The following is a 25,576-nucleotide window of genomic DNA, read 5'->3' as shown; positions in this document are numbered from 1 at the left end:
TACATTTCTAAGTCCGCTACTGCTGTATCTGAAGGTGTATTTAAATATCTTGGAAACTTGTTATCCTATATTTAGAACACTAAATTGTGAACACATTGCTAATCACTGCCAAATAGACAATGTGTTTGCTCTGGGCATAATTCCCAATTCCATTAAGGTCCTCTTTACAAACAGTTGGCCCTAAAGTAGGCTTAAAAACACCTTTAAACTCTTGTTTAAACTAAAACATACCAATATAATTTACTCCCACTTTAAGGCTCCTTGATGCTGTCGGAGTTGTTAAAAGAGGAACATTCAGATCAATGAAAAGCCCTGGCCTTTTAATCGTAGGATTTTTCATTCCGCTCACAATCATTTGAGTAGGTGCAATAATCTGCCACTTGAGAAGAGAGGCCTCCTCGAGTGCCATAAACCTATTTACTTTGTTGCTGATCATTAAAAAAAAGTGCTTAATAATCAGGTCCAGATATACAGACAAAAGTCACACAGCTATTTAAAGAGCTCATTGCCACAGCCCAGCCCTGTAAGTAAATCCCTTCACCATCCCTTGTTTCTATTGTCAACATGAGCCGCAGCTTCTCCCCGTGCAGATAGGAACGTGTCTGTGAGCCAACACACGCAGCAAAGAGGAGCCCTCACGCTCCCGTGGGTTTAGTTAATATGTGAAGGACTGAGGTTGAATTCTTGTAAAGCACAGAATAGCTTGGAGACATTTGGTGGCTTGTGAAAAACAGGAGTTTACAGTAAATTATTCGACAGTCCTTCCTCTAGGTCTGACACCTGAGCTGGCCAGGGAAGCCTTTTCAGTGCCCTTACAGTGAGGGGCTGTTGTGGATCTTGGATGTGCTGGCTGAATTGTGCAGAGGTGTGGCTGAGTGTCTTGGATGGACAGTGCACATGAGCATCTTCAGATAGTCAGTGTGGACAGGCATCAAAGTACCATCACTCCTGGGTTTTACAAACGGGGAAGGCATGGACTGATGGGGTTGGCACCATGTCCTAGGCTCCATCACCACCTAAGCAAAACCCAGCCTTTGGAAACTGTTGTCCACTGGAGCCTTTAAAAGTGCACAACCTGTACAGCCTTGCAGGCTCTCCTCCTCTCCCCTCCTAAGTCCCTCAGACCTTCACTGTGAGAAAAAACATTCCGTAGATTCATAGAAATATTGGGCTTCCCATTTCCATGGTCAGCTGTCATCACTGGAATAACTAAGTCTCTTTGGAAAAGTCATTCAGCCCTACTACTTCAATGTCCCAGAACATTTTAGAAAATAGACCCTTCCATTTTAATGAGTATGTTGGTAAAATCATCATGACTAATGCTTTCCACAAGTGCTATCAACAGGAAATCACACTGTAAGAGCCTTCCCCAATGCCCATCCTTCATTAGAAAAAAACATCAAACAAAAAAATCCACCCATGTAATTTAAGATTTCAGGATCATCTATTTAGGGTCAGTATAATGAAGAGGAGGACAATGATTTTGTAAGAAATCTGAAATAAGATTTCAGATTAAGAAAGAGACAAGAGCAAAGAGAAAATGAACACCAAAAGTCACTGTAGTGGGGATTTGACAAGCTTATTTTAAAATATCAGAAAGATTAAAGAATATGCTTGTTAGGAAATTAATTTTCTGAAGTACTGGTAATTAACCTGTTTAATTTAATTATTCTTTAATCTTGGAGTCTGCAGATTTGTTATCTTGGGTGCCAAGGAGAAAATATTCCGCCAAAATTATTCATCAGTTCTATTTTTTCTGCTTCTGGAGAAACAAGCCTATCCTCATTAAAACAGTATGAAGCCTTTCTCACCCTGCTATGCCTGATAATTCTCTATTAAAGTCACTCCTGATTTATGTTTGGCAAGCTCCAAAATTGCTTTCTTTTTACATCTGTAGAGCAGCTTGCTAGCAACAATTCCCACCTAATTTCTGTCTTCACATTCAAGAGAAGAGAAGGAGAAAATAAAAAAGTTACCCACTGTCTGCCATAGCCACAAATTCAGTATTTTTAATAACCAGGAGTTTTACTACCAAGTTTCAAGGTATAAAAAGTATAGCAGCATTTTAGCAGCACATTCTTCCTTCTGGCAACATATATTTTCCATCTATTGAAAAATACTGCAATTGTAAGCATGTTTTAGTTTTGAAAACTGGAAGAACCAAGCTATGGTGCTGAAACCAGTGTATATAGCCCAAACTGCAAGCTAGACAGACTTATTGCAGCACTTTTACATAATACATGAGAAGCCTCTACCTTTGATTTAAAGCAGCGAAGTATCACAATAAACCCCTTTGCTTCCAGCTTTTACAGATGTTTAAAAATATATTCATGTGTATTGATTTTACTGTTTCAGTGCTGCAAGATCTTATTCTTAAAACCTTTTTCTTTCAAGTATTTTTCTCGTCAGCTGCGTGAAGGTAGGGAGAAGCTATCCCTGTTCTTCCCTTTCAGTTTATTGATGTTCAGACAGGATGGTGACTTCTAAATTGGATCCCTTTGGCTGCCAAGAGAGCTGGAGAAGTGGTTCCATAGCAGCAGAAACATTAATACTTTATCAGCTTCCACTGTTTTCTCCTTGGTGGTAATTAGTCTCAAAGGAGAACTTTTTATTTCAGTCAGAGCTGCCCAAGCTGTGTTTTGCAGGATACATGTTATTGGGTGGACTACATTTAATTTCTCACAGCAGAACATATTAAAGAGGCAGTTCAACCTACATTTTCGATGCTGCCTTTCTGAGCAAATGCCAGATGTTGTTGATGGAGGGATATGATGTGATCTGGATTATCCCGTTCTCTATCTCTGACATACTCACAAGTGAAAATGATTAGTGAGGAATTTTATTAAAACATTCTCTGTACTACAAGGTCTGACAACGTCGTCCTGTCATTGTTTAGAAGTAACTCCAGATTTGGAGTTTGACTGTTCTAAACAAGAACACTGAAGTTAAAAACACAGTTTTATGCAGACACTTCGGGATGCATCTCCTAGGATAGGCCAGAGCACTTGTACATAACACACATCTGCTTTCCCCTGGTTCCACCTACTGGCTGAACTATTGAGACAGCACAAGCAGAAATGCCTGTAGAGTCAATTCCAGTTCCAAGAACCACCCTAAGTATTCCCATTATCCTAAATTATATTAAAGACACCCCAGGAGACTCATGCATATTCCCAAAGTTTTTAACACTAACCTGGTATAGAACATTCCCAGGGGAACACAGCATCTGGAGCTCAATAAATAAGTAAAAAAATGAAAAGACAAAATGAAATATAAACAAACCATTAAATAAAGCCACATACCTTTCCATCCCTCAGTTGTATTTCTGGGCAGGCATAGAGAATGTTTAGTTTCATTCCAGAACTGACAGAAGTTAAAAGCTCATAATGCTTGTCAGAGATATGGCAATGTAAAACAGGACCTGGCTTACATCACTGGGCTTAAATCAGGCCCTCAGGGCAGACATTGTTCTTGATTTTGCTCAGCTGAAACTTCTGTGCTGAATATTTCTGAATATTTGCATTATTATTATACCCAAAACAGATGGGTTAACAGAGAGCCAGTTGTTACAGGGAGATCAGTAGTAATCACAGTACCATCAGGACTTCCTCGCTGTTAAACTCTTGCAACAAATCCCTAAGTCCCCCTGAATGCTCATAAATTGTCACAAGGTAATGCTAGGGACAAGTAGCATCAGGACAGATTTATAAATCTGTTTCTACAGGACACATAATTTAATGGTCAGAGGAAAATATGATTATGCAGGCTCAGCTTCCCCATGCATGAGGGTCTAGATCGCTCATTAAAATTGATCCCAGACATGAAATCTCCTGGACATATTGTGAAATAACAGACTCTGAACCCAGAAAATATAAGGCAGTTTTAAAGATGTCAGGTGCCAGCTGGATTTATTCTTGCTGTGCATGGTAGGTTGAGCAGAAAAGAACGTTCTGCATGGAGCAAAACACCCAATAATAGCCTAAGAAAATAAAATATCCCCAGTGAGCCAACCATTATATGTCTGTGGATCCATGAATGATGAGCAATCAGCTTCCCATAACTTTATTTTGGGAAATGTATCTGTGGGAAGAATGTAGACAGATGTTTGGAATAGTCTTTTCTAACTCAGTTTAGACAATTACAGAGTAAAGATTACATACATTCATCTCTTTGCCAAAAAATTGCTTATACTGGCAAACTCAGTGTGACCTCCCTTTTTCTTCAAATTTTTCCATGAAGTATTCAGAGGGAAAAAACTTCCCTGTTAGAAAGCACCCTGACGTTTTTTGACTGTTGCCCCAGTAGAAGCACTTATTTAGAATAGGGTGACCTAAACATGTTTGGGCATCATTAACAAATTGGCACTGCCACCACTGGCTCACAAATAGAGATGCTGAACAGCAAAATTTCTGTGCTCTAAGAGCATTCTGTGCTCTAAGATCATTGTGCTGCAATGAGCTCATCCCATGAAAGAAGCTTGAACTGGAGTTTCAAAAGTAACAGGGAACATCTGGAGGAGCAATGAAAAAAGTCTCCAGAAGGTACAAGCAGACAGACTTCAGTTTTAGGAAAGAAAAAATATTGTGGACCATCCAAGATCACAGAGTTTGAAACCATCCTGAAACTGCACAGTACAAGATGTGGCTCTATCAGCCAAAAGCTGGGTAGCAAAACCAGCAGCAGTTCCAGCAGCCAGGCAGGAGCAGACTGCTTTGGCAGAGCTTTTACTTTACAAGTGGCCTTGTTCTGCATTTGCTTAACTCCTTTTCAGTCATAGCTGTGAAATCAAAAGGAAGATACTTTTCATCTTCTTACCCTCTTGGGGGTATATTCTTCCATGCTGTGCATAAAAAGTAAAGAAAAATTTAAAAGCTCCATTTATTTGTTTGTTTGGTTGTGGTGTCTTTCCCCATGGCAAGAACAGTGCAGATTTCATTAATTTCTTCAATATTATCTTGTTTTTCATGATTTTTTAAAAATAAAAATATAAATCTGCATTTTCAAGTATCCTAAATTTTCTGTTTCTATTCCAATGCAGAGAATTTTGACTTAAAACAACTTTTCATTTTTCAATTTCAATGTTATTTAAATTCTGTAATCTGAAACAATTTGCTTGACCTAATATCTGCTCTTCCCTGGAGCTGCTGATTAACTGATGAAGTCATGCATCTCTATTTCCCTTAAATAGCAATTTTTCCTCCATATCAAGTTTTCACAACCATTTCTCTCTAGCTCTGAATTTCTGTGTTGGTCACTTTATTTTCCAACTATCAAAGTTTCTTCCTCCTTGAAATCCATATTATGTGCTCTTGTTTTGCAATTGTTATGTTAATAAGCTTATTTAGATGCAATATGCAAAAAAATCTGGTTTTGGTGAGATATCAATAAAAAAATTAATTTCCTGGACTACAGTCTTGAACCCTCACTTCAAATGGTTTATCTGGGAATTTGCAGCCTAGAGCATTGCAACCAAGATGGTCAGAGACCAAAAGGAGAAGACACTGAGGGAGTAGGGCTGCTCTCAGTCCACTCTTCCCAGGGGTAGCAAAGGGTGAAATAATGGGCAGAAGCCACAAAATGTATTTGGGAAGGTTCTGAATGCAACTTCTTTACCAGGAGAGCAATGCACACCAGGACAGGTCATCCAGGGAGGCTCTGGATTCTCCATCCTCACATTTTGCACTGAGAGGGCAAAGACAATGAGCATTCCTGGCAGCCTGTGCAGGCACACCTTGCCAAATCCACATGTTAAAATGCCCCCAAATCCAAACAGGGCATCTTCCCCAGTTCAATTCTGCATTATGCCTCCTAAAGTCTGCTTCTGGCTCATAAATGGAATAAAAACTGGTCTATTTGTTTAATGGTGCATATAATGGAGATAAAAGAACTCTATTTTCAGGACCATCCCATCTCCTATCATAAGCCCAGCCAAACAAAAGCTATTTGACAGATTATTATTTTATTTGATAACAGGAAACATACCATAAATCTGGTTTTGTAGCTGGAAGGAAAAATAAGCTGCTGCTACTGCTACTTTAATGGCCCCTTTGGAACACATGGCATGCCTGGCTTCATCCAAAAAACATAGCTGACATTTAATACAGTGTTATATCATTATATCAAAGCCACCTCAAGACTCTTAATGAAAGATGAGCAGTCTTTGCACTGCTACATCCCTGTGGTTAAGTAACAAAGAGATGGAGCCTACAACTTGTCTGAATAAACAGCAGCATTTCCAGATACAGTCTCATCACAAAAGGGTATTTTGTGCCAAGTGTGGCATATTTTGGTAACTGTGGCTCATAATATATTATGAGATCTGCTAGACAGAGAATGCAGCTGGAAGACAGAGGTCAGCAACATCCTTAGGGCCAATAGAAGAAGCCAGACTTCTGCATACTTGAGGAGGACCTGAAACTAATCCTGAGTCTGAATGCAGAGCATTATGATCCAGCTTGAAGTGATGTGTGTTATCTTACCCTTTGCCAGGCAGAATCATGGCAAAAGTCTCTTGTAGCATCTGAAGTGAGTTGGTTCCGTGTGTGTGAAAGGATCAGTAGAGCAGCATTTGGACATTTGAAGCAAAGGCATCCCCAGCACAGTGGATGGTCGCTTGATCTGGGTGTGGTCTGGCCATGCTTCTGTGAGGAAAGCAGCTTCTCTTCGCAGAATCATGGAATCCAAATATTCAACCAGACTTTAACTAGACCCTGTGGCTCTTTCTAGGAAACCAAATCAGGAAAGCAGTGAAACACAGAGTGGGAGAGGAGCATAATCTGATTTTATCTTACACCAAGCAGGGGGAAAGAGTAATGGCAAGAGTGCAATTCTAAGTACCAGCAATTACAAACCCCATCCATGTGATTGCTGTGCTGTGTTTGCAAGGACAAGACTTGCACGGTGGTCTCCACCACAGCTCAGCTCAACTTGTGGTACTTTCACATCTGTATTGTGAAAAATTCAGCTGATATCCCCCACCATGAGGTCCTCTGAGAAAAAACCAGATCAAATTCCAAAGATCAAATGGAAGAGTATCTAAATTAAAGAAGGGAAACATGACTTGAAGATGCATCCAGACAGCAAGAGGTCTTGACTGATGTTCTGAACAAGCAGCAGGCATCTGCAAATCCCTGAAAACAAGACCATGGCAGTGCTAAGGCATCTGGGAAGTGAATGAGTGTTATCATCACACTGAGGGTGCAGAGGAAAGAGAGACTCACACAGAATACAAACCACAAAACCTCCCTATGAGTTAAAGCCATATGACATGGTTAAGGCAGGCTGAGGTACAAACCATGAACATGAGGTAACTGGAGTGCCCAGGTTGTCACAGAGAGGAAAAGGGAACACCTCCTCCTTTTCCCCACATCACCCTCTGGGGGCATGTGATCACACTGGCAGCAGGACAGAAACAGCACCATGGCCTATGCTACTTCCCAGGGTTAGGTTTTCTGCCCTCACTGTCATGTAAGTCATGGAATCACAGAAGAGAAGGGGCTAATGTGGATGTCTCAAACACCAACAGCCAAACAGCTGTGGAGCCAACCAAGGGTGTTGGCAACCACACACTGTGAGAAAGAACAGCATTGGCTGGAGAAGGGATCACAGGAAGTTGGAGACAGTACATTTCTGGGATAAATGTCCTTGCACTGGCTCCTGGAGACTAATACAATGCAGTACAGCACAAGGGCAGGGATGAAGCTGAGCAACAGGCTCAGGGGGAATCAAAACCACTAAATACCCCCAAAACCCTCCAACCCATTTCCAGAAAGAACAGACTGTCTGTGCATGCTAAATAATTTCTGTAGAAAATTAAAACTTCTTTCCAGGGCAGGGAAGATTTATCAATAAAATATTACCCCCATGAAGCCCTGGTGTGTGTGCCCCCCAGGAACCTGGACACCCTATCACATGGATCACCAGGACTGGTGATGTCTCTCTTCCCTCCCCTCTTCCCTTCTTTAATCCAATCCATCTCTCTCTCTCTCTCTTTTCTCTATCACCCTATACCTTTACCCAAACCCCACTGCCGTGTTCTTACACTTGGAGAACAGGGTCGAACTTACACCAATTTCCATGCAAAGTCAGTAATTTGCCAATAAAACTTTGTCAACTTTCATGGGCTTTTGCCATTGCTTGCCAGCATGAACACCTATGAGTCTTGGATGCTCCCCTTTTTTAGAAGGGTGGGACACCCTGTAAAGTCCCTTCTGCCTCTTTCAAAATCCCAGACAGAATTCCCATGACATTCCTCTATACTACAGTGTGAAATTATTCGCTCAGACACACATCTAAACAACCTCCAGTTCAGGGATCTGAGGAAAGTATAAAACAATACATAGCACAGAGCAGATGCTGCTTTAAATCACATCCTAGAGGAACTGAAGTAGAGAATTTCCTAGGGAGACATTATCTTTCTAATCTGTTTACTTCCTAAAGCTGGTATCAAGCTTTTAGCCCTATCACAGGGTACCAATGTCAAACAACTGCCTCTTAAAATCCCTCTGACAGATTTAATTATGTATTTTGTCACTGTGCTTTAGAACATGCAGAAAAGGTTCTCCAAAGGAAATCCGAAGTCCTTTGCAGCAGTGATGCCTGAAAAGAGGACCAAGCGGCAGAATGTTAACACAAACCTTCTGAGCATTTTTTCTTCTGACTTGAAAAGCAGAAATCTACAAAACAACAACACACACATGCAAAAGTAGACTTAAGACTTTTAAATAAAAGCAGTAAGTTCAGCATAAATGTAGCTGCAAGCACTGCATGAGATCAAATGTACAGAAGGGAGGTTGGAAGGGAGTCTGAGCCCATGCACAGCAGGTAGGCAGCAAGCCAGACATGGGGTGGTCCATAAGCTAGAGAAATTATGAATTGCTGATGAAAAGCTCATATTAGAAGCTAAACTGAGATCAGCACAAACAACCTTGCCAATGTTATGGTGAGATCATTAGTGATTAGCAAGAGGCCTGCTTTTCCCAAGCTTTGCTGAACTTATCTGCCTAAATCCCTGGAACAAGCCCAGCCAATCTGAAGAAATTTACTAGCTCAACATGTGGAGCAGAGACATTATGTGCCAAAACATGTACACAACGACCCTTCCCAATGATGATATCAAAGAGCATTAGGCCTAAAGCCATGATGATGGAAAGGAACACTAAAAAAATCTGTAATTTGTTAACTTTTCTAGATGGAAGTTGAGACACTGAAGTAGATTGGAGTACAGGTTTTGTAAGCAGAAAGGAAGAGACTGTAAATTTCAGATACTCAATGTACTTATCCCCAGATGTACTAAATCCAGGACAGCCCTGTGCTCAGTTTTTTATGATCTGTTACAAGTGACAACCCTGCACAGGTAGTTTGTAGTTTACCAAAACAGACAACGTTGGAAAGAATCATCCTCTTTCTTCAACATCTAGGAAAACAGATCAAGTGGTATTCTTACCCAGCTGCTCAGCTCAGTCTCAGTGGTGGTCAGGTGTGAAATGCTGTACAGTACCTGAACTAAGAGATGTGCAAAAGGACATCAGAATCCCACAGACTGAATGTCATCTAGAATGAAAATTAGCTCTTTATGACAGACTTTAACCTATCTGGGGATCATGCTAGGAATCAACATCATTGTTGCAAGTGCTGCATTTCCAAGAGAGCATCTACTAAGACATGTAAAAACACAAATTGTTTTTTCATATTATTAATTTTCTTAGTGCTGTCATAAACTTCATGTAAGCTACAAGCCCAACCACAAGCAAGCCATCCTCCACTTTCTCTTTAAAAATGGAAAAGAAAATCTTGCTTTCACAACAAGCCCATCAGGAGGGAAATGTTTTGGGGCACACAGTAATTTGAGGGTCAATTTATCCCATTAAAAGTATAGAATAAACATTTTTCTTCTCTGTGAATGAAGAAGCTACTAATTTCTAATTTCTTATACATCCAAGAGGTTATCTGACCAGATTTCCCCCAGAAAAGGCAAGAATCCAGTAGAGCAGGTTGCTCAGAGCCCCATCCAGCCTGGCCTTAAACACTTTCAGAGACTGTGTGTCCAAAACTTCTCTGGGCAACTGTGTCAGTGCCTTCCATCTTCACAGTAAAGGATTTCTTCCTAATATCTAACATAAATGTCTTATCTTCTGATTTAAAACTGTTCCCCCTTGTCCTGTCACTATCTGCCCGTGTAAAAAGTCTCTGTCTCTCTTTTTTATAAGCTGCTTTTATAAGTAATGGAAAGCTACAATGACTCCACCCTGAAGCTTTCTCTTTTCCAAGCTGAGCAACCCAAAATCTTTCAGCTGGAGAGAGGAGAAGAAATGGAGGCAATCAATTTTGATTGGGACCCAGAGATTCCCATGCAGTAAGACATAGCTACAGATAAGACTATAAAAGAGAAGCTCCTTTTCTAATGCAGACCACAAAGCCACATGGTAATTGCACATGGATGCATCTTGTTCACTTCTCATAGTCACTGCAAAGGCTAAAAGACAGGCAGAACAGCATGACTAAAATATCAATGCCTTAAAAGAATATTTATGCTAATAAAAGTCAAATAATTTGCACCAACAAATTATTTTGATCTAGTCCACAAAATAAATCCCCCTGGCAGTCAAATGTATGAGCATTTTGGCTCCAAAAATGTGCTGGAGCAGGTCACCAGCTCTGTGTAGTACCGTAGAAGATTTCAGGTTTGCTTATAAGCAGTAATCACACTTGTGAGACATTCAGTAGACCACTGGGATCTTTGGCACTGGTGAAATTATGTGTCAAAAGCCATCCACTCTCCTCAGCTTCTCTGAGCAAGGAGCTGCATTCCCAGCTGCTGGGTGCAAACCCTGGGCCCCTCTCTGCTGAATGCAGAGGGGATCATTGCATTGACCTCACAGGAGCCTTGACAGCTCTACATAAAATGCCTGATTTTAATGCAGCTAAATGTAGAGAACAAACTCTACATTGGAAGAGTAGGACATGACTTTGCTGTTTGAACTCAGCTTTAACCTCTCTGTGTCTGCAGAACAGGAGTGGTAACATTTCTTTTGCTACAATGAACAAACTCTGAAGATTGTGAGCTGCCCAGACCACAGAGGAACATGCAGCTGCCAGGGAGAAGGGAATGAATGCAGATGAGGGAGATTCTAAGAGTTCACTATGAACATATCAGTATGGACAGGGAGAGGTGGGAAACCCAGAGCTGCTACAAGGGCTATAACCCCAGGGCTTTGCTGGTGCTGCACCTGGGAAGAACAAATTTCTACTCACTCACCCAGAGAAATATCCTTATTCAGCTTTTAGCATATGATTTTATCTGAATATGACTTTCAGATGTGTCTGGAAGAGTTCAAATATGGTGGAACACCACAGCTGAGCACCTTCAAGAAATCTACTTTAGAAAAAAAGGGTTTCTCCATTTTCTTCACATAAGGGTAACAATTGCCCGGCAGCCAGCACATTCCTCAGGCTGGATATGCCTGTAGCTCCAGCAGCAGAGAGGTTTCACTCAGGATGGCAGAGTCAGATGCAACCAGGTCCTCACCAATGGGTATGATATCACAAATGCCATCAATTAAACAGGGTGTGATACCCCCAATGACATCTATTAAATAGTGTGCAAACCCAGAATGAAAACAGACACAGGTGAAGATTTTGTTCTGGAATGAAGGGCTAAAATACCCCTGGAATGTAATTCATCTCAAGATGACACTTTCTCATTCATGCACTAAGAATTCTCTTTACAGAATTCTGGTACATTGGTTTTCTGCTGGTGCTCTTGCCAGGGAATCTAATGATTTCAATTACTGTGGATTAAACTTAGAAGATTCAATTATTTCCCCTCCACAAAAACATGACAAAATGGCGATTGTGAAGGACAGAAGTATTTTCACCAACAGCAAGAGGAAATTCTGCTCCTTTTGAATGAAGTGTTGAGCTACAGCAGGATAAGTAATGTGTGGGGATGTACAAAAAGGAGGAGGGAAGAAAAGGCCGCTCTGGACAGAGAAGTTAGAAATTTCCTTTAAGGAGAGAAATTGGTGATGCTGAAGCAACATAGCTGCAAGATCTGAAGGGTTAAACTCTGTGTTTACAGAGCCATCCAGTAGGAAACACAGCTGCATCAACAGGAAGTGGAATCTGGAGTCAGAAGTGCATTTTTAAACTTGTCTTTTTCTTTCTCAAACCTACCAAGGAGATTAACAGTGGAGATTTAAAACAGAAAAGAAAGACCTCAAATGTGCACACTCTGTAGAAACAAAGGACAGAGAGGGGAGAGGGCAGATCCAGTGTGCTGGCACAGCACTTAGCAGCAGTAGCATCCACTTTCCAGCCCACCATGAAGACATGAAGCCTATTCAAGGCTCAAGGAAGTCTCACATGATGGGAATTTGCTGACATGGGGATGTCTCACAGGCCCTCGGGTCGAGCAGAGCCAGAAGCAGCCAAAGTGCTGTGGACCAGACCTCAATGTCTGTCCATCTCAGCACACACCCCCACATCTTGCCTGGCCTCCAGGCCACTTTTCTCCTCTCTCCCCTACTCTCTGTGGTTGAATATCCTTAAGAAGTTATAATTTCAATTTTGTATTTCTCAATTCCTTCAGCCAAGCTACCAGCCCCAGAAGAGTGTCCAACTCTCATTGGTTTCAATACAAAACTCAGACACAAAGTAGAGAAAAATAAAGGGATTTTAGAATATTGGTGTGGATCAGGTTCCTGACCCTACCCAGAGCTCCCGTTAGCTTTCCAAAAAAACAGTGGAATTCAGTATTTTAACTGTAATACGAAAGGGCTTTTCTCCCTGTTCACCCTCTTCCTCCATCCCCCATTTCTGAACAGTTCATCACAACTCTACAAATATGGCAGGAAGTGCATTTGCATTTTTATCAGAAGGTGAGTAAAAAACCTGCAAATTTTGTTACAGGGCACTTGGAGTGTCCTTCCTACTCAGTCTCTTTTGTTAGAAAAAACAAACCACAGACACACAAGCAAGCCAACCTGTTGCAGAGAGACTGATGCAAAATGGGAAGGAACAACATTTTATTTTTCCAAATGCAATCATTTTGCAAGCCAAGAACTAATGATTTCAAGTCTGCTACAAACTTCATGGTGGTTGGAGGGAGTTTAAGGCTGACATTTAGGGACCAGAGTCTCACCCCCATGTTCACAGAGCCCACAACCATTAAACCCCCAGGTCAGAAGAGAAAACAGATACTGCCTGCTTGTAGTGGCTGTGGAGAGAGGACGCCTGGGTTTCACAGACACTCTGCCACATTTTTACCTTATTTTCAACCATTAAGAGAGATTTAGATCCATATCCTGTTTGGGGGTTTTATTTCAGGCAATTACTCAATTCAGGGGAAATGGTGATGTATAATTTCATGCCATAGACTTTAATAGCATCAAATAATCCATATAGATTGACCCAAAAAATCCCAAAAAACAAATAAACAGAAAAAAAAAAAACAAAAAACCAACCAAAAAGTAAAACCAAACACTGTCTTACACTTTAATAGTATCAAAGGGAAATAAGATGATCACAAAATATTATGAGATTTAAAAAGTACCAAAAAGAAACAGGGGTTTCCACAGGCAGAAGCTGAAAATCCAGGGCAACTGCCAGGAGGCAGCAGGTATGTCCATAATATTAAGATCATTCGGAATGTCTGCTATTCAAATATCTCAGAAAGATTTATTCAACATTCGTGAGAAGGGAATAAAAGAATGGTTTTGTTCCAAAACAGTGTTTCCTTAGCACTGAACTGGTGTTCCAGGGAGTTCCCATCAACAGATGTTCTGAGATGGTCTCTGCATCTCAGGTTTAAGGGAAATCACTTTTTAATAGTTTGGCTACTTGATAACATTCTTTAAAGAAAACCTTGAATTCAGATTCAAAATTTTCACCTTGATGTTCTCTTAGATTTGTAAACTTTCCTTACTTTGTCACAGGCAATTTCACCACATCTGGTCTATGTTGGTCTGGATTTCCATAGAGCTCACATTTAAAATTCAACAGACCTGGCACGGGAAAGTTCCTTCTCTTGGCTGCTAGCTCATGGCTAGGAAAAGAATTCTTTCCCTTTCTGAAAATCAGCAGCACTTGGCTGAGAATATTTGGCATGCAAGGCTTGGATAAAGCAGGTTATAAATGTGGTTATAGAGGTGGGTATAAAGGTGGGTATAGAGGTGGGTATAGAAGTGGGTATAGAGGTGGTTATAGAGGTGGGTGTAAAGGTGGGTGTAAAGGTGGGTATAGAGGTGGGTGTAAAGGTGGGTCTAAAGGTGGGTGTAGAGGTGGGTATAGAGGTGGGTGTAAAGGTGGGTATAAAGGTGGGTATAAAGGTGGTCAGCTCCCAGTGCAGTGACAGCTCTGAATCAGGCATTTTCTCCTACCCTGGAGCCCACGTCAAGGGGAGGTCACTGGAGCTGGGGGTGCCCAGGCCCTGAGGTCACTGACTGGGGTTCATCTCCCTTGGCAGCCCCACACTGTGGCCCTGGGAGACAAAGAGTCCCTGCTGCTGACAGGAGAACACCACGGGGTTCTCTCAGCCACGTTTTGGCTGCCCAGAGCAGCAGCTGAGCACAGCATCAAGGGTGAGCAGCCAGCAGGGAGACAGAGCCAAAGGGAGTTTGGAGAGAAGATCACCTGGATAACTCTCCCGTGTGAGGCCTGGGACATGGGCTGATCCAAACAATTTTCCTAAGGGATACTTTTTTTTTCTTTTTAGTGAGAACTGCTCTGGAGGAGCAGTCAGCAGAGTGATGGCTTTGGGCAGCATCCTGTCCCATGTGCCACAAAAGAGAAGGCAGCAGGGGTGATGAGTCCCTGAACAGGGAGAACAGCCTGTTCCTGAAGATCTGGCCCAGAAACAGCAAAAAAAGCAAATTTGTGCCATGGGAATGAGGGGCTTTAGAAGAAGTCAGAGCCAGCTCTTGAGCCAGCCTGGGCTTTGCACTACAGCCTTAAACCAGATGTGCCTGAAGCTCAGATCCTCTTTTAATATACAACAGAAAGCCCCAAAAAGCAGCTGTACCTTCCCTACCACCCCTAACAAAAGAGGACACATTGCAAATGTGGAAAAAAGAAAATAGACAGAGGCCTTGAATTTTACAAGACTTTGGGGGCAAAACCATAGCTTTTGAATGAAATACAGTGGAAAATACAAGTAAGGAAAAGAGAACAATTCCTGGCACAAATTCACTAAGAAAAAAAGAAAAGGAGTGAAATTATAAGATAGAAAAAGGATGAATTGAGCTGGATAATTAATCCCTTGGATTCTAAAGTCAGTGGAAACAGAACTGAAATTCAAATCTTTGGTAAAAAGAGACACCAGAGAAAAAACTGATGCAAGAATTAAATATGAAGGCTGGTACACTTAAAGGTATCACCTCTCCAGCTTGGAATGAACATTTGAACATCACATGCACAAGCAAGAAGAATGTGTCACATTCTGCTTCCAGGAGGGATTACTCATGGTGGAAAGAAGCAACTTTCATGAGGCTGATATTATTAAATGATCCTGTTTTAATCTGGGGGCCCCAGAAGTGAAGTGACTGTCCCACAGGCAGACAGGATATCTGTGGCAGAGCCAGAAATAGCAGTTAGATTTCTTGTTCCTACACTGTAACCATACCACGATCCCTCCTCCTACACACAGCTAATAGACTAAGTCACTGAGTTCTTCCTGGATGCAAAAAAGAAATTGTTCCACTGAGCTGCCTCTCAGGTGCTGTCAGCTCAGCAAAGCCAGTTTCTTAGTGTTTGCATTTCAACCCTCACGTGCACCTGATGCCTGCAAAAACTCTTTCACCTCTCCAGCACCTTCAAATCCTACACATCACTGGTGATCAGCAGTTTATAGCTTGATGGATCTGTGCAGAGTGATGAAATGGGTCTTGCACAGGTTATTCCCTCTTGCTTGCAGGCAGCTCTGATAGTGCTGAGACTAAACCAAGCAGGTGACAAAATTCCTGTTCGTGATCCAGAGACCTGCTGGCACTATGAATGCCATAATACAGAACAAAAAAAAAAAAAAAAAAAAAAAAAAAAAAAAAAAAGCAAAACAGAACTTTGCTCAGGCCAGAGTATTGCTGCCACTTCCCCATCCCAAACCAGCCTGGAAAGTGGCAACATCTCAGCCTTTAAACAGTTAAGGCTGCTGCTTCCAGCCATGGGGAAGGACATCAGCTGCGCGGTCTGTCTCTCGGAGGATGAAGATGAATTGCGAATGATGCGGTTGCTGACATCCTGGTCTGCCACAGCCCCGACACGCGAGGGCAGTGTTGGTGCACAAATGATGCTCCCAGCAGAGCCCTGCTTCTCCCGAGCATCCCCGGGGCCAAGGCTGCTCCCCGGACACCATTTGTACCAGAAAAACCACACTGGGGAAGCGGATGGGGAGGGGGCAGGAGGTGTTAAGCCAGGATATTTCTATCCTGTCATCTCCCACTGCAAAGGCAGTTTTTCTAAGGAGGTTTCCCTTGTATGTTAGAGGGTGAACAATGAAATCATAATCAACCCCTTTATGATCATACAGTCACATGGGAATGAAATAAATTCAATTATTTAATAATTGCTCTATAAAATGTTACAGTTATCGAGGATGCAGTGGTTTTAAAGGAATCTCAACTTTGCTGCTGTAGTATCCATTTACTCCTCTAAACAAATACTCCAGACTCCCAGATGATACTCTGGCAAGCATTTTAATATAGCTGGGACAGGGAGAAACAGTGAAAAATACAGCACAGACACCTCCTCAAGTGCAAGCAGACTCTCTGTATGATATGTATGGAAAAACTGACACAAACCAAAAAAAATGCAAAGGGAGTGGGGGGTGCATATATACATGTATGTACTATATATATATACAGACACACACATGTAAACCACACAGAATTAAGCATATCATCTTTAAAAAGCAGAAACATCTTATTTGAGCCTGAAACTAGGCATTGTTCCACCACAAACCCAGGAGTTCACCCACACCCAGGAAGCTTTGGTGGGCAAGGAATTCACGAGCCTTCATAAGCAGGATCACACCACCTCTGTGGGGAACCCCAGTGCACTGAGCAAAAACAGCACAGGTTTTTATACAAAATCTGGAAATATAAGCCAAGAAACCTCCCAAATTCCACTGCCTATGACCCCTTTATCAGGCTCAAGGACTGCTGTGCCTCACAGAAGAAATGTAATTTTAAAAATGTGCCCTTGGGACACCACTAGAACAGTGAAAATTAACAGTGAACAGTGCCCATAAATGAACTGCAGTGTTAAATAGCAGAGATGTCATTTTATATTTAACTACTAAGGTCAAATGTGGAAATAAAACTCACAGAAAGGAGTCTAATGAATTTGCCCTCATTCTCTTACTTAGTGTTTATCAGCCCACACACAGATGCTGTGGGTATGATCCAGTCCTGTAAGTCCAAGATCTTGCAGGAAATATTGCTAGCAGTACTTATCAATAAATCACCTGCTGAACGGCCAAACTAGTTAATGAAATCTGGCTATTTTCCCAATTATTGTTTTCCAGCCTTTCTTTTCCCCCTCATTAAAATGTAACTAAAGAATTTTATCGTGTAATCCATTTGCAGATTCTCAGTACTGGCTGCAGTTTTTGTGGTTTGGTCCTTCCTTGCTAAACAGCTAAAATGACCCAGCTGTTATTCTCAACCCCAGGAACTGGTAGCCTGGGGGCAGCCAGGAACATGTGCCAGCCATTCAGAGGAGAACTTAATTCTGCCCGTATGGATTTCAGTCTTTGCCTCCTTATCAGCCCAGACACAGAGTTCCCTTTGTCACAGCTGATACAAGCTGGAAATCATAAATGTGAGCTATAGCCTGCTTGGTCATCACACACACCCAGGAATATACTGGTGGACTTGAAAAAAACAGAAAGGAGTATTTGCAAGTCCAAAACCTCAGCTACAGAGTGACCTCGTGCCCACAGCTGTGAGAATGCCAAGGACACATCAGGCATGGCAGTGATGATGGCACAGGGCTGTAGAGCACAGCCAGGACATGCTATGGGATAGTCATGGCACTTTCTGGGGAAGTTCCCAGTCTCTCTGCAGAGCCCTGGTGTATTATTGCTCACCCAGTGCAAGAAGGTTGGTCCCTACATGGATAAAACAAGCTCAACAGAGTCATTGCTTTGGGTGGTTAGTGTTGTCCCCAAAAGGCATCAAACTCTGTTCCAGCAAAGCCATGCTCCATTTCTTACTCTATATTCTTCTTTTCACAGGCCAAGGATATCTGTGTGGAGAAGAGGAAACTTCAGCAAGAGAATAAAACCACTCCCCTACCCATCCTGCCATCACTTGTCACTCAAAATCTTCATTAATAAACAACAAAAAGAAAAGCCTGATCATAGTGTGGAAAACTACTGTGGTAGAGCATGGAAAGAATCAAAAGTTTTAAGCCATGCAGGAATTAAAATGTGAGTTCATTTACAAGTTCTAGAAAAGGAAGAGTGCAACAGTTCATGCAGCTACAAATTATTGCTACCTTCTAAAGAAAATAAAATCAAATGTTTAATAATGGTAGTCAGTGAGTCATTCAGAGCAGTTTTGGTCAAAGCTGTGAAGCCTGTGTGGGCTGCACTGTTCCTGGTGGCATACAGCTAATTTTCTGTCAGGCATTGTACAGAATTACAAAACTGGTTACTAGTCCTGACTTTACTGTGTTCTTTTCCTTATACACAGATACTGCAAGGTGCAGGGGTAATGGGTTTAAACTGAAGGAGGGGCAGTTTGGATTAGACATAAGGAAGATGTTTGGAAGGGTGGTTGAACACTGGCACTGGTTGCCCAGAAAGGTGGTGGGTGCTCCATCCCTGAAAACACTGATGGTCAGGTTGGAGGCCTCTGAGCAGCCTGGTTGAGTTGAAGATGCCCCTGCTCATTGCAGCAGGGTTGGACAGTTTGACCTTTAAAAGTCCTGTCCAACCCAAAACATTCTATAATTCTATGACTATATATGATATTTACATATTTCTGAATCTATGTAAATACTAACTGAGTCAAGCCACACAGTTGCATGTTAGAGATAATAATAAAACAATCCAATAATAAAACCATCCAATAAAACAATCCATTATATCTACTTGGAAGCCTTTCACTGGAGATTATTTCAATATGTTTGGAAGGGAAAGGGCAAATTTACTTTAAGATGAGTAGGAGGAGTTTGTTTCATGCTGGACTGAGAGATCTTGCTGCACCTTCCCATCAGCAAGCATGAGATACTTTTTCCTAGGAAATCCTGTGAACTTGCAATGCAAGCTCATAGGATAAGGTCCTTTTGCAGTGCTGGAATTGCACTGTGCAGGTGTCCAGCAACATCAGGATCCAGGTGACTCACAACTCTCTGTGGATGAGCCCACAATTATTTCTGCAAATACCTCTCAGGTTTCCTTTTGGCCTTATTGCTCACCATCCTGGATTTCATGAAACTTGGCCTTCCAACTTGCTCATCTCTTGTTTGCTTTATAGGTTAAGTGGAATGACAGACCCAGACTAATAAAACAGAAGAACAACGTGGGAGCTATTGAGAAAGAGAAGAGGAACTGAGATGACCACAGAGTCCTGGAATGCATTACCAACCCAAGTATTAGAAATTCATTATTTGAGTTGTGCCACAAAGTTCAGCTTAAGTGCTATCTTCTTCCACAGCTATTTCAGCCTAAAGGATCTCCTTTCCTTCCCCAACCACAAGAATATTTACTTGTGGGACAGAGTCAGTGGCTGGCACCCACAGAGGTAAAAATGCCTTTTTCCCCTTTCACTTCCCCACACCTTGCCCAGATGCAAGGATTACAAAGCCCAGCAGTAGTCTACAAGAAAATACAGGGGATTAAAAGGACTCCAGAAGCTTCACCTAGGATGCCAGAACACACATAACATTTCAGTTTGGATGCAAACAAAGAACAGAGCACCAGCAGAGGTACATCCCAAATCTGGGAGACCACCAGGCTGTAGAAGAACCTGTGATCCTCACCCATAGCTAGGAAACTCAGAGCAGCACTGGAGAATACCTGCACAGAACTCCTAAAGCAGCAGTCACAGTCCCTTGACCCTGCAACACATCTGTAAAAATCAGATCTGTGATCTCCTGCAGCAATGGGGAGCTGAAGAGAACTCACCTCAGGGTGCAGCAAACCCAACATGTGAGGAAGGAATGATGGGGAAATTGGGTGCTGGAAGACCAGTGCAGCTTGGTGGACATCAGAACTCAGAAAGGAAACAAATGGGTAGCATTTCTTTGGGCCTATCAGCTACCAGTCAATGTTTCTACTTAACAGAAAGGGAAAATTGTTCTTCTAAGATAAGGACCATAAGAATGAAGATACTTGAATTATTTCATATGAAACCAAAGGTGGAAGCAGGAGGAATAAATGAATCTAGGATACCTACCCAAACCTCCTACTGACAAATCTGAAAGATTTGTCAGTGTCTGACCCTGCTTTCTGGCCCACACCATGAGACACTGTCAGGTTCAATATTCAAATGTATCTTCAGCTGAAGCTGTGGGAGTTCAGCTTTTGCCAGGCCACAGCTGCCAAGGTTCACATACATTTCTTGGGTTTACAAACAGCTTCAATTCCACTCATGCATGAGAGTCAGGCTGTCCAGACAGGAATGCTCAAGACCCCTCTGGGACTCTGATACATCCAAAAGGAGCAGCTCCCAGTAAGCTGAGCCCTGGCAAGAAGTTAAAGCAACCCTTAACATCCTAACATGAGAACCCAGAGCTTCTGAAGAACAAAGACAAATGTCCTATATGGCCATAGAGGACTTCTGAAATTTTTGACCTTCCTGAGGAAGGCAGGAGAAATTAAACATGCATGAGTCCTTGAAAGGACAGACACACAGAATCATCAAATAAATCTCACACTTTTGCTAAAATCCATAGCTATCACTTTTAACTAATTCCTTCTCCTAGACAAGCCTCCCCTGAGGGCTGGACTGCTGCAGTGTGGAATGGGGACAGGACCTGTCCCAGGGGACATTAACAGGCACAGCTGTGAGGAGGGTGAGGAAACCAATCCCTGTCCACAGCTCTGTTGTGGTCCATGCTGAAAAAGATATTGTTTCACACTACCAAAGCAAATTCAGACACTTGCAGGAGAAATTATGAAAGAAAATGCACCAGGTCCTACTTCTTTCAGCAGAAACTCTCTGTGTGTGTCTGCGTGTGTGTGTGTGTACTTAGGAAGCATCTTCATCAGAAACAGACCTGGGTGTGGGCTCTGATCCACGTGAAAAACATTCAGTGCTACCTTCAGGATGTTGCCTTAACAATGATTTCACCCTGCAAGTGGATGTGTGAGGGGGGTCTGCCAAATGAAAGATCAGCTTTGGGCAGGACCTGTGCACAATGCAGCCATACCCATGGGAGCTGTGCCTGCCAGCTTCAGGCCTCAAGATGTTCATTTTCATCGCTGAATCTTCAGCTGCTATACCCAGGGCAATTTAATTGTTGTCTACAATTTATGGAAGTGTAGGATAAGAGCCCCTCTACAGAGAAGTGTATCCAGTCTGCCTCTGGTAACCAGATGTTGTCAAGCAAGAGGGAATAGTGGGAAGGTTAGAAGGAGAAGGCACAGCAGTTCTGAATCTGTGCTGCCTGAGATTATCTGTGTGTCATTAGCCATGGTGCAAGCCAGGAGAATTCTGTTAAGAAGAACTTAACAGGTAAAGCTCAGCTCACCCTCCCTGGAGAGCCATGAGATTTTTGCAGGGCAGAATAAAGGTGTCACTTTTTCTCTTCTTTTCTTTGTGTTTTTGTTTTGCTTTGTTTTGGCTTTTTGTTTATGTTTGGTGAAAATATAATTTTTCCTGGAAGGGCCCAAAGAAATTTAAAATTTTTCCCTGCTACCAAATCCAAATATTTTAAAGATTAAATTCTTGGCTTTATATCTGTAAGATAAATCTCATAAAAGAAGGAAAAAGAACATGTTGTGGTTCTTAAGACACAGCCTGAGGCAGCTCTGAGCCTGGGTCATTATCAATTACTATGTAGTGAAATAGGTGTCCACAAATGAGATGGTGCCAAATAAAACCATTTTTGAGCATCTATTTCCTCCTTCCCACCCATCAAATCCAAAAGCTTTGCATTTGTGTACCATGACTGCCATCACATCAGATAAATCAATACCTGCCTACTAACAGATGTGATGAAGAACAACTTGATTCTTTGCTTTCTTTCTCTATTTGAGAAGTCTGCAAGTTTGCATTCACCCTATTATTTTTTATTTTAGATTGTCAGATGCACACACCACCCATTCTTTCACTTCAAATGTTTTAGAAACCTCCAATGCTGTTCTTTCTACATAAACTCCTTTACTAATTTTCTACAAAGTGCAGAATAGTTTCTTTAATCATCACCCTGGTTTGGGACATTTTGTCCTTTCTGCACAAGTGGTCTCACACTTCTGAGTCATCAGGGCTCAAGACTGAAGATGCTGGCTCTGACTCCTCAAAGTGCAACACTGAAAGGAGCCAACACATCCAGTTTTAAAGTCCTTGCTGCAAAAATGACTCAGACACTGAGAAATCAGCCTGGTTGAAGGGACTTAGGCTCCCATGGTCTCTGTCCTTGTAACTATATTAAAAAAAAAAAAAAGCATTTCAAGAAATTTTTTCAAAACTTACGCCTAAAATTCCAGCTATGTTCAGTTATTTTTTTTCTTCACAAACCCATCCTGTGCAGTTTTGCCCTAATAAAAACCCCCGTTGATAAAATTCTTTAAGAACTGAATAACTGCTTATTGTTTCCAACAGTACCAGGAAAAGCAGAACCTGAGAGCTACCATCTGAGATGCCTTTGAGACCTGCCTGACCTTCTTATATTATCTCCTCTGCATTTCTCCCTGGAAAAGGAGAGTCAACCCTCTTCTTTCCCAGTGGAACATCTTTTTCTGTTCGTAGTTCCTCCTATATGTGAAGAGTGACAAGTCTCCAGGGAGACCACAGGGCTTTGCACAATGTGCACGGTGACCTGCCTGGTGCTACCACTCCATGGATGTCTCTGCAGAGTTAGAAAGGTCTTCATTACTGTTGTGATTATGCCAGCAAAGACAAAAACTATGGATGATGAGGTGGGGCAGTGTTGGAGCTTTACCAAGACTCATCTGTTATGACACTCATGATTTAACTAAAATATCTCATGAGCAGGATGGCCATGCCAGCTAAATATTCACAATATCCCAAAATAATTGCAATATTCCTTGCCCTTAATCAGACCAAACTAAGAATTCTCTGCTCCCAAAAGTCCTTTCAATACTACACAAGCTAAAGGATTCTCTCCCCACCTCCTCTCACTGATCTGTGCTGTACACATTTTTCATTCTTGTTTCCCCACTCCCTTGTATATGACAAACAGAAACTTACTTTTCCTCAGCCTACCAACCCCCCATCACATCCCAGTTCAGGCATGGAGAGGGTCCAGAGAAAGCCAGTTCATTACTGGGGAGAAATTATCCCCACTCAGTGGTTTCTAAGCACAGCCTTCCGAGTTTCCAACCCCATGGGTGTGTTTAGGAGGTGACAGTGTCCCCGAATGCTCCAAGGAGCAGCTCCACCTGCGCTGTTCAATGGAGAGCCTGAGCTGGAACTACTGAGACCCAGAAGACTTTTGAGGCTATTTTTAAAACTGTTTTGAACTCTTTTTAGATACTCTTTAGACCAAACATGCTGCTAGGAGCATCTGGACTGCACTCACTTGCCTACCCCCTCAGCAAGTGCATGTTCCTGCATGTATTGACACACTCACAGAGATTTTCATGCCACAGCAGGTTTTCCACAAGAATCTTTGATACCAAGGGAACCCAGGACAACTACTGCACAATTTACAAGGCTTGCAGAGATCACTCTAGTGACAGTGTTTGGGGGGGTGGGGGGCACCTCCCTCCTTTGATTTTTTCCTTGCTGAACAAAAATGAACTGTGGTAAGAACCAGCTTCCCGCAGGAGCGCAAGAGGTGCAGTTTGCTTGCTGTCGGTTTTGTGGCGTGTTTTATTTTACAGAAGACACCCTGTTATCAGCATCCACGCAGGACTTATCTCTGTGCCATCTGCTGTCACCCAGGTGCGCTGCTTTCCTGGCTTAGAGTCTCTCACAAAACACGAGCCAGCCCCTGATGCCAGCAGCCCTGCCACGCAAAATCCCCCGTGCAGAGCAGCTGGTGCCGCCCCACTCCGAGCACAGGGATGCTGTGACATCCCGCTAACACGTGTCTGCCTCCGGAACACCCCACCCCGAGCTGGGTAGCCCAAACGGGTCTCTAACATCCCACTCGCTCCCGGGTCCCCAAGGCTCCCTGAGCCCCGAGGGCAGCGCTGGCTCCGGGGATGGGGACAAGGCTTGTCCCGCCGGAGCCGCACGCTCCCCACGGCTGCTCTCAGCGCAGCCGAGCTGCGGCGAGCACCGGCAAAGGCAGAGCAAAACTCCGGCTCCTTTGGGAATCAAGCGGCTTCCCCGGACTGGTTTTTCCAAAGAGGAGGGGGAGGAAAGCGGCGGGTGCTGCAGGAGCAGCAGCTCCAAGAGATCGGGAGGGGATCAAACCCTCCTCCCTCGCCGGCCCCGAGGCAGCGCCGGGAGCGGCTCCACCTGCGGGAGCGGCGGCACCTCCGGGACCCGGTGCCGGTCCCGGTCCCGTCACGGCTTCGCCCGGCCCCGGTACCGGCACCGGGGCTGCCTGGTGCCGGCACTCCTGGGCACCGCCGCCCCTCGGAACGCCGCTCCCCGACAGCCTCAGCCGTGCTGCTTCGGGCAGCAGTGGGGGATCCCCCATCCTTCTTTTGCTCCATGGCACAAATAGTAGCAATAAAAAGGAAAAAAAACTACAGTTTTCTGTGCTGATCCACCTGGATGCTGTGAAGAGCTCGACTCTGAGACACTTCTTCCTCCTTTCCTTTCCTTTCCTTTCCTTTCCTTTCCTTTCCTTTCCTTTCCTTTCCTTTCCTTTCCTTTCCTTTCCTTTCCCCCCAGCTCACCTTTCTCTTCCTGCTCTCCCACCTCCCCGAATCTTCCCAGTGTCCACCTTCCCACACGCAGCACACTCGGCTCTCCCAGCCCACCCTGCATTAAACCCCAGAGTGTTTGCAGAAGGGAAGACAGCTCTCCCCGGCAGTTTCCAAACTCACCTGCAAAATGCTGCTTGCTGCTAGAATCCAGGGCAAAAGCCACCTCATCCCTGGAAGCCGGGATTAAATGCATTTGATTGAACCCAGATTTAGAGCCGTTTTGAACAAAAACACCACTTTGGGGAATGCAGAGCAATCCTGAACTGGCAACCCAGCCTAGGCACTCTGCCTTTTTCTCTTGGCTCTTTGGGGATTTTATTAAAGACAGACCTGACGTCACGGTGAAGGACAAGCCCTGCATTTTTCCTCTGGAGAAACTTTTCCTGCCTTCACTTCTTCATTTTTGTGTGTGGTGTTGTCCCACCTCCTGCATTTCAGTGCATCGCCGTGAGCCAAAGGGCTCTTAAAGGGAAAGTGCGGCGCCGGGGTCCAAGACGCTGCGATTTTAGCCCAGCTCCGAAAGGCTCGGAGCTCATCCCTCATGTTGCTGAAGGCGTTCAGATTCTG

General features: G+C 43.1%; 1 protein-coding gene across 1 annotated transcript in view; it reads right to left on the bottom strand.

The window, feature by feature from the left end:
• The window catches only part of CCN4 (cellular communication network factor 4), a 33,808-nt gene extending 8,522 nt beyond the window's left edge, over positions 1-25,286 (bottom strand). The window contains exon 1 of the mRNA XM_041407581.1: positions 25,130-25,286. Coding sequence (XP_041263515.1) covers positions 25,130-25,177 — 48 coding nt within the window. The 5' untranslated portion in view covers positions 25,178-25,286. The remainder of the gene's footprint in view (positions 1-25,129) is intronic.
• Positions 25,287-25,576: the final 290 nt, after the last annotated feature.

This window comes from Onychostruthus taczanowskii, unplaced genomic scaffold, assembly GCF_017590055.1.
Source record: "Onychostruthus taczanowskii isolate IOZ18803 unplaced genomic scaffold, ASM1759005v1 scaffold27, whole genome shotgun sequence".
In the NCBI taxonomy this organism is placed as follows: Eukaryota; Metazoa; Chordata; class Aves; order Passeriformes; family Passeridae; genus Onychostruthus; species Onychostruthus taczanowskii.
This window is presented reverse-complemented; position numbering and strand designations above follow the sequence as displayed.